The sequence below is a fragment of the Diadema setosum genome, chromosome 4, assembly GCF_964275005.1.
Source record: "Diadema setosum chromosome 4, eeDiaSeto1, whole genome shotgun sequence".
Taxonomy (NCBI): Eukaryota; Metazoa; Echinodermata; class Echinoidea; order Diadematoida; family Diadematidae; genus Diadema; species Diadema setosum.
Window position 1 is genome coordinate 1,268,500 of NC_092688.1, and position 13,462 is coordinate 1,281,961.

The 13,462-nt window shown below is 38.3% G+C and overlaps 1 protein-coding gene across 1 annotated transcript; it reads left to right on the forward strand.

The window, feature by feature from the left end:
* Window positions 1-5,679: 5,679 nt before the first annotated feature.
* LOC140227207 (uncharacterized) lies at window positions 5,680-9,155 on the forward strand. The gene is made up of 2 exons (XM_072307635.1): window positions 5,680-5,826; window positions 7,315-9,155. Exon 2 carries the CDS (start codon window positions 7,332-7,334, stop codon window positions 9,153-9,155), a length of 1,824 nt encoding a protein of 607 aa, XP_072163736.1. The 5' UTR covers window positions 5,680-5,826; window positions 7,315-7,331.
* The last annotated feature ends 4,307 nt before the right edge of the window (window positions 9,156-13,462 follow it).

Here is a 13,462-nt window from a genome sequence, read left to right on the forward strand (position 1 = left end):
TGGTGGGGCTGTAAGACCACTTTCACCAATTCACTGGGTATTCATAGATTTAACGAAAAATGTAAATAGTTTCCTTCAAATCTTTAACTTTGTTATATTTTGGTCATGTTATCAAAATATTCACCACACAGTATAGCATTATCTTAGTCATTTACAGTACGTTTAGTAGTTCTGGATGTAGGTATTGTAGACTTTGTTTGTAGTCATAATTGACATCCTAGTTCATGTATACAGTCTTGTACAGCTTTCACTTGATTGGGTATACATGATTATAAGATGTCTGTATATAAGCATGACATTATGGACAAGACAAAACGAGCTTTTCTGTGTACCGATACTTCGCTTGAAAACGAATGAAAGCATGATTTGATGCTTGTATTTTTCAAGTGGAAATGTCCATGTTTTGTGATGATTATATATAATTCTTCTCGTAGTCGTGAGAATACAATGTAGATATCTAATAATCCATCTGCCGCGTTACATACCATGACTCTTCGTTCCTTTCTCCCTGTCCCTTCCCCCCCCCCTCTCTCTCTCTCTCTTTCTCATCTTCATTTTCAATTTCATCCACATTTCTATCTGATGATATTTCTTGCGGTCCAGTGTATGCATATTGGGATTATTCCCTTTTTGTATAAAGTTTGGAGCAAAACAGTGGGGTACACACTACTAACTGTTTGTAACGGTGGAGTTGGAGGTGATACATTTCTTGATATTGTGCTGAACCAAATCGAATGAACCAGAAGCAGTATGATTACTACGGTTTATAGCACGGTAGTTATTGCTAGTAGTAGACTTCGTTGAATCTTATTGTCATCCTAAATAATGGTTCTGTACAGCACGCTTTATATAATGGTAAGATTATTGCACTATAGTCCAGACAAAAAGAATACTACCAGTGATACGATTACGAATAAACGATTACATGATATAGATTTTACAGTGCATTTTTATGGTCTTGTTATTGTTTTTGTATAACTAAAATTCAGTGTTTCGCTGATAAATTCTCCCTAATTGTAACAATGACAACAAAAAATCTGCTGATTATCCACCCACAGCAATACAACCATTATTTGCAGTCTTAACCTTGGTCCTCTCTCCCTCTCTCTCTCCCTCTCCCTCTCTCTCTCCTCTGCAAGAATTGAATCAGTTTTAAGATTTCAGCATTTCACTCAATGTAAATGTAATCAAATAATAAGCATGTTTACCCAAATTACTTGTGATATTGGTCTGTTCATACTACTCTTTAGTTTTTCTGCGTGTACAATTTTTGGTTTTATTGTTGTTGCATTAAATTTCTTGCAATGATTCAATAATTTTCTACTTCCTATGTTGTTGTTTTTTTATTTGTGGTGGCAGGAGTTTTTTAGATTATCAATCTCTGTTGAGAAACTTGTTTTCATGCATGGGTGTGTGTGTGTGTGTGAGTATGTGTGTATGTGTGTCTTCGTTACTAAAAATTCCAGCCGTCCCCAACGTTGCTCATAAAATTCTACTGGCCAGGCTTAATTAGGTCACATCTGCAATCGAAGGCCAATCAGTCTTAATTCCCCCCTACATTTAGGGAACATCGCTTGAAGTAAATCATATTGGGAAAGATTCCTCGTTAGATTCTTGATACCATATTCATTCACATCCTATGGAGTGTGATTACTAGAATAATAATATTATTCATCATGTTGATTGATACTCAGAATCATCACAATTGCCTCCCTTCTTGTTGTTGTTCATTAAACTAACCTCTCTGGTGGTACTTCACAACCAATACAACTACTGCTGATTGCCATGTTATTATTACAAATAATCATCATAATTACGACTTTCTCAAAATATTAATGATCACTCCTACAGCACTTCTCAACAGGATAAATCAGATCGGCACATACAGTATAAAGAAGTAATGACTGCGACTTTAATTTCATCCTCTGTGAATATTGCCAGTGATCCAAAAAGAGTGTCTCTATTCTTCTCTTGGCTCATCTTGTCTTTCAGCAAAGAGAAAGAGAGGGAGAGAGAAGAGAAAGGGGGAGAGGGAGAGAGCGGGTGAGAAAGAGAGGAGAGGTTATAGGAAGGTAGAAAAGGATGCAATAGACAAGAAAATAAAGAAAGTATGGCAGCAGCGAACGATAGTTGGCGCTCTTTGTATATGACAGGTCATCCTCTAGATTTTTGGAGTAACAACACATCTGATGGTGAACGTAGACTTCGTGTCGGATTGTATTTGGGAATAGAGTAGGTATACGGGGAAAAGGGTATGAACCGAATGATGTACTAATAACAAGATCTGTGAAATATATATATATATCTATATATATATATATATATATATATATATATATATATATATATATATATATATATATATATATTGTATATATATATATTTATAATATATATAATATGTATATATTTATTTATGTTTGTATTATATATATATGAAGAGTTTGTTTGCAAAAACCGATAAGTCCAATTTTAAAGATTTTGAGTTACGGTCTCTGTCATAAAGTACAAAATTATACCTTTTAAATGATCTATTGGTCACTACATATAAAGGTATATTTTTGAAGTTATGGTCAAAAGAAGCACAAATTTTCTTATTATTCTCTTTATTTTTCTTGACCTTTAATCGCAAATATCTCTATTTGGCAAATATGGACTTATCGGTTTTTGCAAACAAACTCTTCATATATATATATATATATATATATATATACTTTTTTTCTTTTTTTTTTTTTACTACAGGAAGCCGATGTAAGGAACGGATGATTGGTGATATGGAATAAAACTTTGTATAGTAATAGCTAAAGATAATACAAAGTTTTGGTACCTCAAAAGTTTCCCTGAGTTTCCTTGTCTTAGTTTGTGTTTCAGGTTAAAGTACCTTTCATATAACTAACACTGTGAGACTTACTCGCCCCAAAGTGCTCTCATGTCTTAGGAATCATGCAATAATGGTTTCGTACAATACGTGTACATTGATTATCGCGGTACCGCGTCGAGTCAAACTAACGGGTCGTTCGAATTTTTCAGAGCCCGCTCTGCTCTGGTGCGAAACCATTATTGCATGATTAGACATGAGAGCACTTTGGGGCGAGTAAGTCTCACAGTGCTAGTTATATGAAAGGTACTTTAACCTGAAACACAAACTAAGACAAGGAAACTCAGGGAAACTTTTGAGGTACCAAAACTTTATATTATCTTTAATAACCGGGCGGCAGAATTTTGCGACCGTTGAAGTTTTGTGACATCTTTTTTTGGAAGATTACACAATAGCGAATTCGAAAAACCTACCGTGAAGAAGGCAAAGCATGATTAAGCATATCAGCCATGGGCGTAAATTCCCCCTGAAATGGAGGGGGGGGGGAGGATGGTCTGTACATAATTCTATTATATACATAAAAGGAATGTTACCATTCTATTGAATTTATTTGGGCATTAGTCAGGGCCGCGCCACGTTTTTGAAAGGGTGTGGGGGGGGGGGGGGTCAAAATTACCTTTCAGTCAAGAAGAAAGAAAATCAAAAGACAGGAGAAACAACAACAAAGAAGTCTTCATACTTTTAAGATGTTATTTTCCGCCGAAAGTCGGCTGACAAGCAAAAACAAGCAAAAAAAAAGAACAAAAGACTTCATATTTTTGCTGCCACTTCCCTCCCACTTTATAATTCATGCAAAAGAGTGGGATATTCGCTCCCTGTAAAGTGTGTGTGTGTGTGTGTGTGTGTCGGGGGGGGGGGGGGGTCACCAAGCTTCTCTCCCCCCCCCCCCCCCCCCCAAAAAAAAAAAAAAAAAAAAAAAAAAAGGCTGTGCCGGTACGGTTATGGGCTTGTAATCGTGGTAATGGTGACTATCGCCGATCACCCCCCCCCCCCCGTACGGATTTACGCTGTTGATATCAGCTGCAGATTTGACCCAACAACAACAACAACAACAAAAGAAATCGTATGAAACTTAAATTACCCAACTGATATCTAACATTCCGCTGAACTTGAGCTATATGACTTCGAAATGAGATTTCGTGATCGACTATCACACATAAGTTAGGGGCTGTTTTTGATGAAGTATACAAGTGCTACAGACAGGACCGATATGGACATAACATCATTAATGATCGACTTTACTTAACATATAATTCTTTAAACCAATATATATATATATATATATATATATATATATATATATATATATATATATATATATATATATATATACATAACAACTCAACATTTATCAACATTCAGTTTAAGGCCACATGAAAGTAGTCTTCATTGCAGATGTATACAATAATGATAATATCCTTATATCAATATACTAGTACATTCATGTACTAGTATATTATACTAGTACATGAATGTCTTATATCGCACGAAATAAACAAAAAAATATCGGAGAACGTGGCTACAGCTGCTAACGTCTTTCACGGTGAGTGAGGTATTTAACCAGGGGGTATAGGCCCTAGTTATCCAGGGGATTTTTTTTTTTCTGGAGGGGGGGGGTGGGTGGGGGGGGGGGGGGGCAAGTAATAGGGGGGAGTATTCCGGGTGGTAGTTAACCGGGTGGTAGTTATGGGGGGGGATAGTTATCCTGGGGGTAGTTTTCCGGGTGGTAGTTTTCCGGGTGGTAGTTTTCCGGGTGGTAGTTATCGGGGGGTAGTTATCCGGGTGGTAGTAATCTTGGTGGTAGTTATCCGGGGGGTAGTTATCCAGGGGGTAGTTCTCCGGGAGGTAGTTATCTGGGTGGTAGTTCTCCGGGGGGTAGTTATCCGGTGGGTAGTTATCCGGTGGGTAGTTATCCGGGGGGTAGTTATCCGGGGGGTAGTTATCTAGGGGGTAATTTTCCGGGGGGTAATTATCTGGGTGGTAGTTATCCGGGTGGTAGTTATCCGGGGGGTAGTTAGCCGGGGGTAGTTATCCGGTGGGTAGTTGTCCTTGGGGGAATTGCCCTAAGGGGTGATTGCCCTAAGAGGGTAGTTGTCCAGGGGGTAGTTGCCCTAGGGGGTAAATGCCCTGGAGGGTGATTGCCATAGGAGGGTAGTTGTCCGGGTGGTAGTTGCCCTAGGGGGGAATAGCCCGGGGGGGGGGGGGGGGTAATTGTCCTTGTGGTAGTTATCCGGAGGGTAGTTGCCCAGGGGGTAAATGCCCGGATACGCTCGTGAACACCATGCGAAACTGAATGTCTTCCATCCATGTAATTCGGCAGGAATTCATATAGTTTTTACATTTGCACGCAGTCTTTGCTCTTTGACATGTTGTGATAAGTCTCAGGAGTAACAAAAAAAAATTAAAAAAAAAATAAAAAAATCAGATATCCACACCAGAAAAGGATAAGGGACAATTATTTTTCCTGCTAATCATCTGTCTTTTTTTTTTCTTTAGATTCTTGTTGTTCCGTTCTTTTACATGACGACCTCCGCTTATGTTGTATCTTTCCCTTTTTAGAAAAGTCTCATCTAGGCTCAAAGAGACGCATGTACTCACTGTACAAGGCAACATTTCATCATGCCCTGTAATTTTCTAATAGAAACATTGCATACGAGATGTGGGGAAAACCCGCTTTGGCAGTGTAAAGGTCACGGTGAATACTGCTACTCCCCTGATAGCTGCATGAATCGATCGCTCGGCCATTTTGTGAATGCTACGTAATGCATCTCTCTGTCCAAAAACTAATATAAACTGATATTCCGTTCGGCTGTTAAAAGTATTATTCAATCTAATTTGTATTCACATTCCCGCGTGCTGAACAGACAACACACGTTGTGATCCCATGCCTACATGTTCGGAGACAGACGTAGAACAACAATATTGAACCCCAAAGTACAGCATACATGGTAAGCATGCGAAATGATATTCACACACGCGCGTGTTACTTGAATACCTGACACATAGTTTAATGCATGATCGCTAAGAATAGATTCTCCCTTGTGCGTTTGGAGAACTTTTCTGTTATGATTTTTGCTGGTTTTTGTTCAATGTGGTATTGTGTAACCCCACAACCTATGCTTATATTTGTAACATGAAATTACGCCAAGCAGATATATCGGCGTAGCCTGTTATGATAATCTTGTTTGAATAAAGATATCAATCGTCTCCGTTCGAAATATATCACGCATAAAGGACTTTGTCAGACATTAGTGCCAATAGATTTACGTTCGAGTATTAGAAGCTAGTATCACAGCTCTTTAGGACTTCCCTTTTGCTGTATTAACAATGGCCTGCTCAATCACTTTCTTTTCATAAATTTAAATGAAGCACAATTAGATGTGGTTGTCATGTAGAATTCTTTGAACTCAATCATTCTGCAGATGAAGAAAACTATTATTCAAAGAGACAATGTTTGTTGCACAAATTTATTGTGCAGTGGGTACATGAACTAATAATGTTTAATTAGAAACATATTATTTCCTTTATTTGAGTCCCTCCAACGTTGGCACCATGGGAACAAAATTTCAGGAATATTAGCAAAGTTTGTGAGTGTATACCCTAAAAAGCTACCGTTAGATCGCAACATACATGCAGGGCAAGGATGTTGACCTATCAGACCTAAGCAAGGTATTCGACATTCTTGACCACACATTTCTTATACAAAAATTACAGTGCCATGGAATTCGTGGCATTCCACTAGAATGGTTCAAAGATTACTTATAAAGCATTTTGTATTATTTTGAATCTGTCAACTCTGAGGAATTACCTATCACACAATGTGGCGTCCCACAAGGATCTATATTGGGACCGCTATTTCTGGTGTTTTATAAAGGATATTTCAAACTCATCTATGTCACTGCAATATATTCTGTTTGACGATAACACTAATGCTTTCTGTTCCAATTCCGATTTTCAGTCTTCTAAGAATCCTCAATAGTGAATTCACGAAATTATCTTTATGGTTTGAGAGCAATGGATTATTACTCAACTGAAGGAAGACAATTTTTATTCACTATTATAATAAGAAGCATAAAAATTAAATGCAACGTTTAAGTATCGTGGTAGATGGTATATTATTGCAACAAAAAGAAATCAAATTTCTCGGAATATATAGAAATAAAAATATGAAATGGAACGCTCATGTGCAATACATTTCTTGTAAAGTGTCTCGTGAGTACAATTATATACCAACGTTACGACACACTTTATCAGATATTGTGAGTATACTCAACGTTACGAGACACTTTATCAGAAATGTGATTCGTGTTTCCAAATAATATCAATTTTCTCTCATTTTGCTCACTTCGCTTCGCGTGACCTTTCCCTTTTCTATTCGGTAGATGAACACTAGTCTTGTCGATTCGTTTACCGCTATGTGTTTCTTTTGCTACTAGACAGACAGAAAGACACCATGGCAACGTATCATCAAATCAGCAGCCAGAATCTGGAGTGCCCTATCTGTCTGACACTTTTCAACCAACCCAAATCACTGGCATGTTCTCACACCTTCTGCAAAGAGTGTCTGGAAAGTATCTTTCAAACTCAGCCAAACCAACAAAGTATAACATGTCCTGTATGCAGGAAAAAAACACCCCTACCCGGTGGAGATGTGAGTAAGTTACAAACAAACGTACCCTTGAATTCTCTTGTGGATGAAGTGAAAATCAACAGTCCAACATGCACGGTTTGTGACACGGACGAAAAGCCGCCAGCTATCTCCTACTGTCAGGACTGTGGAAAATATATGTGTAAATCGTGTGAGATAGGCCACTTTGCCTGGAAACCGTTCTCCAACCACGAAGTGGTGCCCATGAACGAGGTGCTCTCGGGAAAAGTTTCGCTGAAGAGGCGACGAAAGTGTAAGACACACCCCAGCGCTGATGAAGAGTGCTTCTGTACCAATTGCCATGAGTATATGTGCAGTACGTGTGGGATGCTGGAGCACTTGCAAGATGGCCACCAGCTTGAAAAGGCAGCCGTCCATGAGGAGAAGTTAATGAAAAATATCAAGAAGTTACTAGAAAGGACAAAATCAAAGAAAACAACCATTGAAAATCACATCAAATTCATCGAGACACAACGAGATGAAATAACAAACATGATGAAAGGACTCAATAATGACATCGACAAGACGTACGAGGAATATATGAAACTATTGTCAGCCAGGAGAGAAGCGCTGAAATGTCAAGTGAAACAATGGTCTGAAAAATTCGAGAAGGAATTACAAGTCATGGATGAAGAGAGTCGGCAAACAATAAGCCACATGAAATCTATGGAAGAGCTGGTAACTAACGGTATGAAGGTACCACTAGAGAAAGACGCCTTGATTGCACACGACACATTGTGTGAGAACTTGAAAAGCTTTCTGGGACGAGATGATCCTGACGACCAATCACCGAGAGGTGTGACAGAACGAGCTCAGAAGATTTCATTCCGTAGATACTTTGGAGTCAATGAACTTTGTCTTGGAGGGCTAAACAATTTCAAGTGGGATGTCGTAGAGCTCCATCTCGAAGACAGCATGAATTGTTTGACTAGTGCACCAGACGGTAAGATGGCGGTGGGATCCAGTTTCGGCGGAATCCATCTCTACTCCCCTGATGGCGAGTTACAGCAGACCGTGCTGAAAGATGTCTGTGTCAGTGATATTGGATACGTGTCTGACGGTCGAAGTGTTGTACGTGATGCAGAAAACGAAATTTCACTATATACTCGACAGTGGGAGAAGGTCGGGACGATAAGTTATAACGAAGGATTGGATGCTGGTCTCACTGTGGACAGAGATGATAATATCTACGTGGGTAATGAGATGGCCAAGAAGATGCAGGTATTTAGCCCACAGGGTGTTGCAGTCAGTGAAATAGCATGTGATGGATATACACCTATGCAATTATTCTCCTTTCACACCACGGAGAAACTGATTCTGACAGACTTCTCAGCTGTCGTGTGTCTTGATGGTAATGGGAAGAAGGAGAATGTCTTGAAGAAGGAGGGTATGTCAGCCTATCCAGCTGTTTGTCGAGATGATTCGGTCATTGTAGCCTGGGTGAAGCACGAGGAGGGTCTCGTCAGTGTCGATCGATACACGAGAGATTTTGAGCACGTGCACAATATCATCACTGATTTCAAAATACAAAAACCAGTGGACAGGAAGTGGTACTATCTACAAGAGTATGAGAGTGGTGAGATAGCTTTCTGCACTCCAGATAGACTCTACATATTTGACGTTAATTAAAGTCAACTTTCATCTATAGACGACATTATTGTCTGCAGTAGCATACTACAGTCATATATTAATCCTAATCAGGCCGGGCTTTTTTGGCTATGCTAAAACCGGAGGGGGGCGGATTCCGCCACCCCCCCCCCCCCCCCCCCCGATCTCGGCCTCGGAGGTGCGGTCGCGACGAAATTTGGCATGCGTGACACCCACGTCATAATCTACAAGACTGCGGCATAAAATTTTTTGAAGCTATCAGTTGCTAATTCTAATGAATTAATTATGCAAATTAAGTTCAAGATCATATTTCAGCCTAATTAAAAGCATTGAGAGTGTAATTTTTGGTCTGTAATTTTATTTTTTAGCATATTCAACAATTGTACATCACAAAAACTTTCGAAACACATTTCAATTCTTATGTATTTTATTGTTTTCAGAATTTCTTATGTATTTCTTTGTTCTCAACTTTGTTTTTCTTTGTGTTTATTGGATATTGTCACTGACCACTTTTCTACCATAATTAGCATAAAATTAATCAATGAAAATGATTAATTGTTAAGATAATAAGGTTTGTATGACTTTCATGACAGAACACTGTTTCCATAGGAAATGTACACAAAATCACAAAATTGTGCCCGTTTTGGGGCGACCTGCCGTTACAAAAATGGGCGTGGCTTCGAAAAAGTATGCGCGGACGTTGCAAATATGAACGAAGAAAGTCAAGAAGCCTCGCGACGAGGCCTTCTCACGTTACAGAATTATAGCGCCCCCCCCCCCCCCGGCCCTGTTAGGGTTAAAATTTGGTAAAGGACCTAGATTTCTAGTATTTTACGGAAGATTGACCATTCTACAAGTAAAAGCGGGTTAGATACAATATTTGATTTGCGATATCTGCATACCTCGGTGAGGAAATATTTTGTCATTTCTTGCTAATCAGTGATACAGGTGATTTTACTTTGTATAAACCTTTAGTGAAAGCAGACAAACCTCTCCTTTCCCTTTCTCCTTTCAACTATCCTATCTCTTGTCTATGCAAGTCATCCCTCCCTCCTATTCTCCTTCCTATGTATATCATAATATTATGTTACGCTACAGGGGCTGCTCGCAAATCAAGCTACGCTTATGCTGTAGCCCCTCTGTATTATTCATTGTTGTATGTTTTTGTTGTACTTTTGCTGTGCGTTGTACACAGGCAATAAACAAGAACAAAAAATATATATATATATTATTATTATTATTATTATAATATTTATGTCTGTACATGAATATGTGTATGTACAATGATGATACAGAAACCAATAAATCAAATCAAAAATCAAATCAAATATCAATACTCCACAAAGTGATACAATATTATTTGGAGGAAAAATAATGCTGCTCAGATGAAATCAGTAAAGCTAATAATCACTGCAAGTATAATAATATGGAAGTGGTCTTCAGGAATCAATTGTAGGTTTTCCCGGCCAATTTTGCACTTTTGTCAGTCCAATTCCTTATTGCTGCATTCGATTTAGCAAAATTTAGCCTAGATGACATTATGATTCATCTTAGGTATTTCAATTTTATGATCTGTTCAGTCAAATTCAGTTTGGAGCATTCGAATTACCTGTAATCTCATTCTAATCAACAATTTTTCTTTCAACTGAAATTCGTATATAAAACAAGCACCATTTCGCTATTCGTTCATTCAATTTAGAATGATGTAGTCACGTAATCACGTATATGCTGCGCTCGGTCATTGGAATTCATTTTTGGGCGTCCAATTTAATATCTTTTTAGATGTAACAAACAATAAGAATCTATAAACATCAATTTAGTACAAATAATGTTTATGCCTTGCTTCTTTCTGTATTTTTTCATCATAGTTATTGTTTTGTAAGCATCATTAGATTTCATATTTTCGTATTCATTTTAGAGATTTTAGCAACGGTTTTGAGGTTTGTTTTTTTTTTTTTTCACTGTGCTTATTGAGTCTCCCAGTCCGAAGACTGTGCATGCGGCCATAACGTATCTGGCCGTATCTAGCCGTTTATTCCGAGTGTGTTGGCTAGTTCTAGGAAGTCAACGTTATGGTCATCGAATGTTCCTATAAATCTTTCTCTGTCTTCTTGAGATATTATACGTCTGTATCTAACTTGCGCTGTCATGACTGTAAGAAGATGGATTATTCATGGTGCATATAGAGCGATAATGACACGTATGAAAGAAAAGGGGCGTTACAGAACAACAAACTTTAGTTATTAGGGTAAAAATAGGATAGTCTTGTACTGCTTAACAGTGTGTGGATGAAACCAAGAAGGTTTAAGAGTTGGAGTTCCAACTGGCTGTAATTATTCAAACAGTTGTCAGATTTCAATTGATGTACAAAGGAATTCCACAGGTGCATTTGTGCCTTTGATGATCGATGTTCGATGCCGCCGTCTTGCTGAGCAATCTGAAGATATTATTTTGAACGTTAACATAATGTTGGCCATATTTTGCTTATTTATCTATTAAATGAAATGAAATTTCGCTTAATGATAAAGCATGTAAAACAAAAGCCGATCCCGTCCAGAACTTTGTGCAAAAGTGTAAATCAGAGCTGTATCATGTGAAAATGTTTAAACTGTACCATCCTCGAAAGCCGGTTTTATCAATTTTCCACTTCATTTCCGCAAATAAAACTAATATGGAATAATCTTCAAGTACAATTCTTTATTGATGGATATGTCAGATTAGTGCCCGGGTATGCCCAGTCGAGTAATTTTCATCTTTATTTCAGTATTCTTTGCCCAATTTCTATTCGCACGTCCTCGTGTCAGTACAACCTACCTTTTATAAGACGAGATAGCGAAAATTAATTGCCATCACAAAGAAATATCTTCTTAGAAAGTGGCTGGTGATTATGCAAAGAGACACGAGTCTATTGTCTTCCTATCTGCGTGGCAGATCCTGTTTGGCACATGCTTCAAATATTTTTGAGTGGCGGCATCGAACATCCAGCAAAGCAAATAAGACAGTTGTGACTCCATTCTCTTGAACCTCCTTGATGAAACAAAAAGTCACATAGAAATACACGTTTACATGTTCTCACCTTTTCAAAAAAGAAATAACATTACTTAAATTTGAATGAAAATGTTTGGACTTTGACTGCCCATTCGCGAAATTGAATGACTCAAATACTTTTTTCGGCGAGTGATGGCGAATTTGAATGAACGTACACCGAGCGTACCGGCCATTTTGAATGCCCTTTTTACGAATTCGAAAGCCACATGCGCAAATTTTTCATGATCGAAATGCTAAACTGAACGCACAAGTTGCAATTTTGAAAGACAAGCTGTGCGATATCGAGGGTTTTTGCTAAATTGAATGAACCTTCTATCAAATTAATGGATTGACAAAAGTGCGAAATTGGCCGATAAAGCCTACAGTATTGTAATGACGCGCATAACCCTGTCAATGGAAATCTACTTAAAATGGGTATCATGCAAAGCCTACTTTAATCTTGGGTTTACTACACATGGACATTCATCATTTCCTTTCTGTCTATGCCAATGCATGCCTCTGTCTATGTCAAAAATGTCACAAAAGCATTTTGAACATTCCTCCCTGCTTTGATCTGAACTTCGCCGCCGGCAAGCCGGAGCAAAACACAACGCAGCTTTGAAAAATCTATAAACTAGAATGCGCAGAAGATAACAACCGTCTCGGCTGTCTTAACTCAAGGAAAATGCATGTGCAGTTGAGGTATGTATTGGTATATTACCGCTCAGACATTTTCATTAGCCAAATGCAGGTTCTTTTAAAGAGATAGCTGAGTTTTTGGCTAATAGATCATGGTTTCTTATCTCATTTTCCACCTTTTCCGCACATTTTTCCCGAGTAGAAACAGATAGCAAGGGAAGAGGATATGTCTGTCTTACTATTAGGCAAAGTCATAATGTGTGAGCGCTAGCGAGCAAATCGGTAATTTTCAATCCAATAAAACGAGATCAGTCATGTTCTGAGGTTTGCTGCTTCTCATCATTGGCGTTTATTCAAAGACGTTTCAGTCTGAAAAGGCGCATCAGCCAATTATAAGACCAGAATAAGGGAAGCATTGTTGTTTTCTTTTGTCAGTGACGATGCATTATTATGCAATCATCATTTCTGAGACACCTGTGTGTACTCGTTGAGATGCGCATAGTCAGGTGGCGGCGGATCTCGTTCTTCAAAGTGGTAGGTTTCATTGAAAGTCCATTCGTTAGTAGGTCCATGCTTTAAGTAAGTGTATGTGTACAATTTTCCATTATAAAACTCATTTTATTGATTGATAATGCCAATAGTTATGATCCATGAATCATGGA

Excerpts from the sequence above, each read along its gene's own strand:
- LOC140227207 (XM_072307635.1), top strand. The coding sequence starts at position 7,332 with ATGGCAACGTATCATCAAATCAGCAGCCAGAATCTGGAGTGCCCTATC.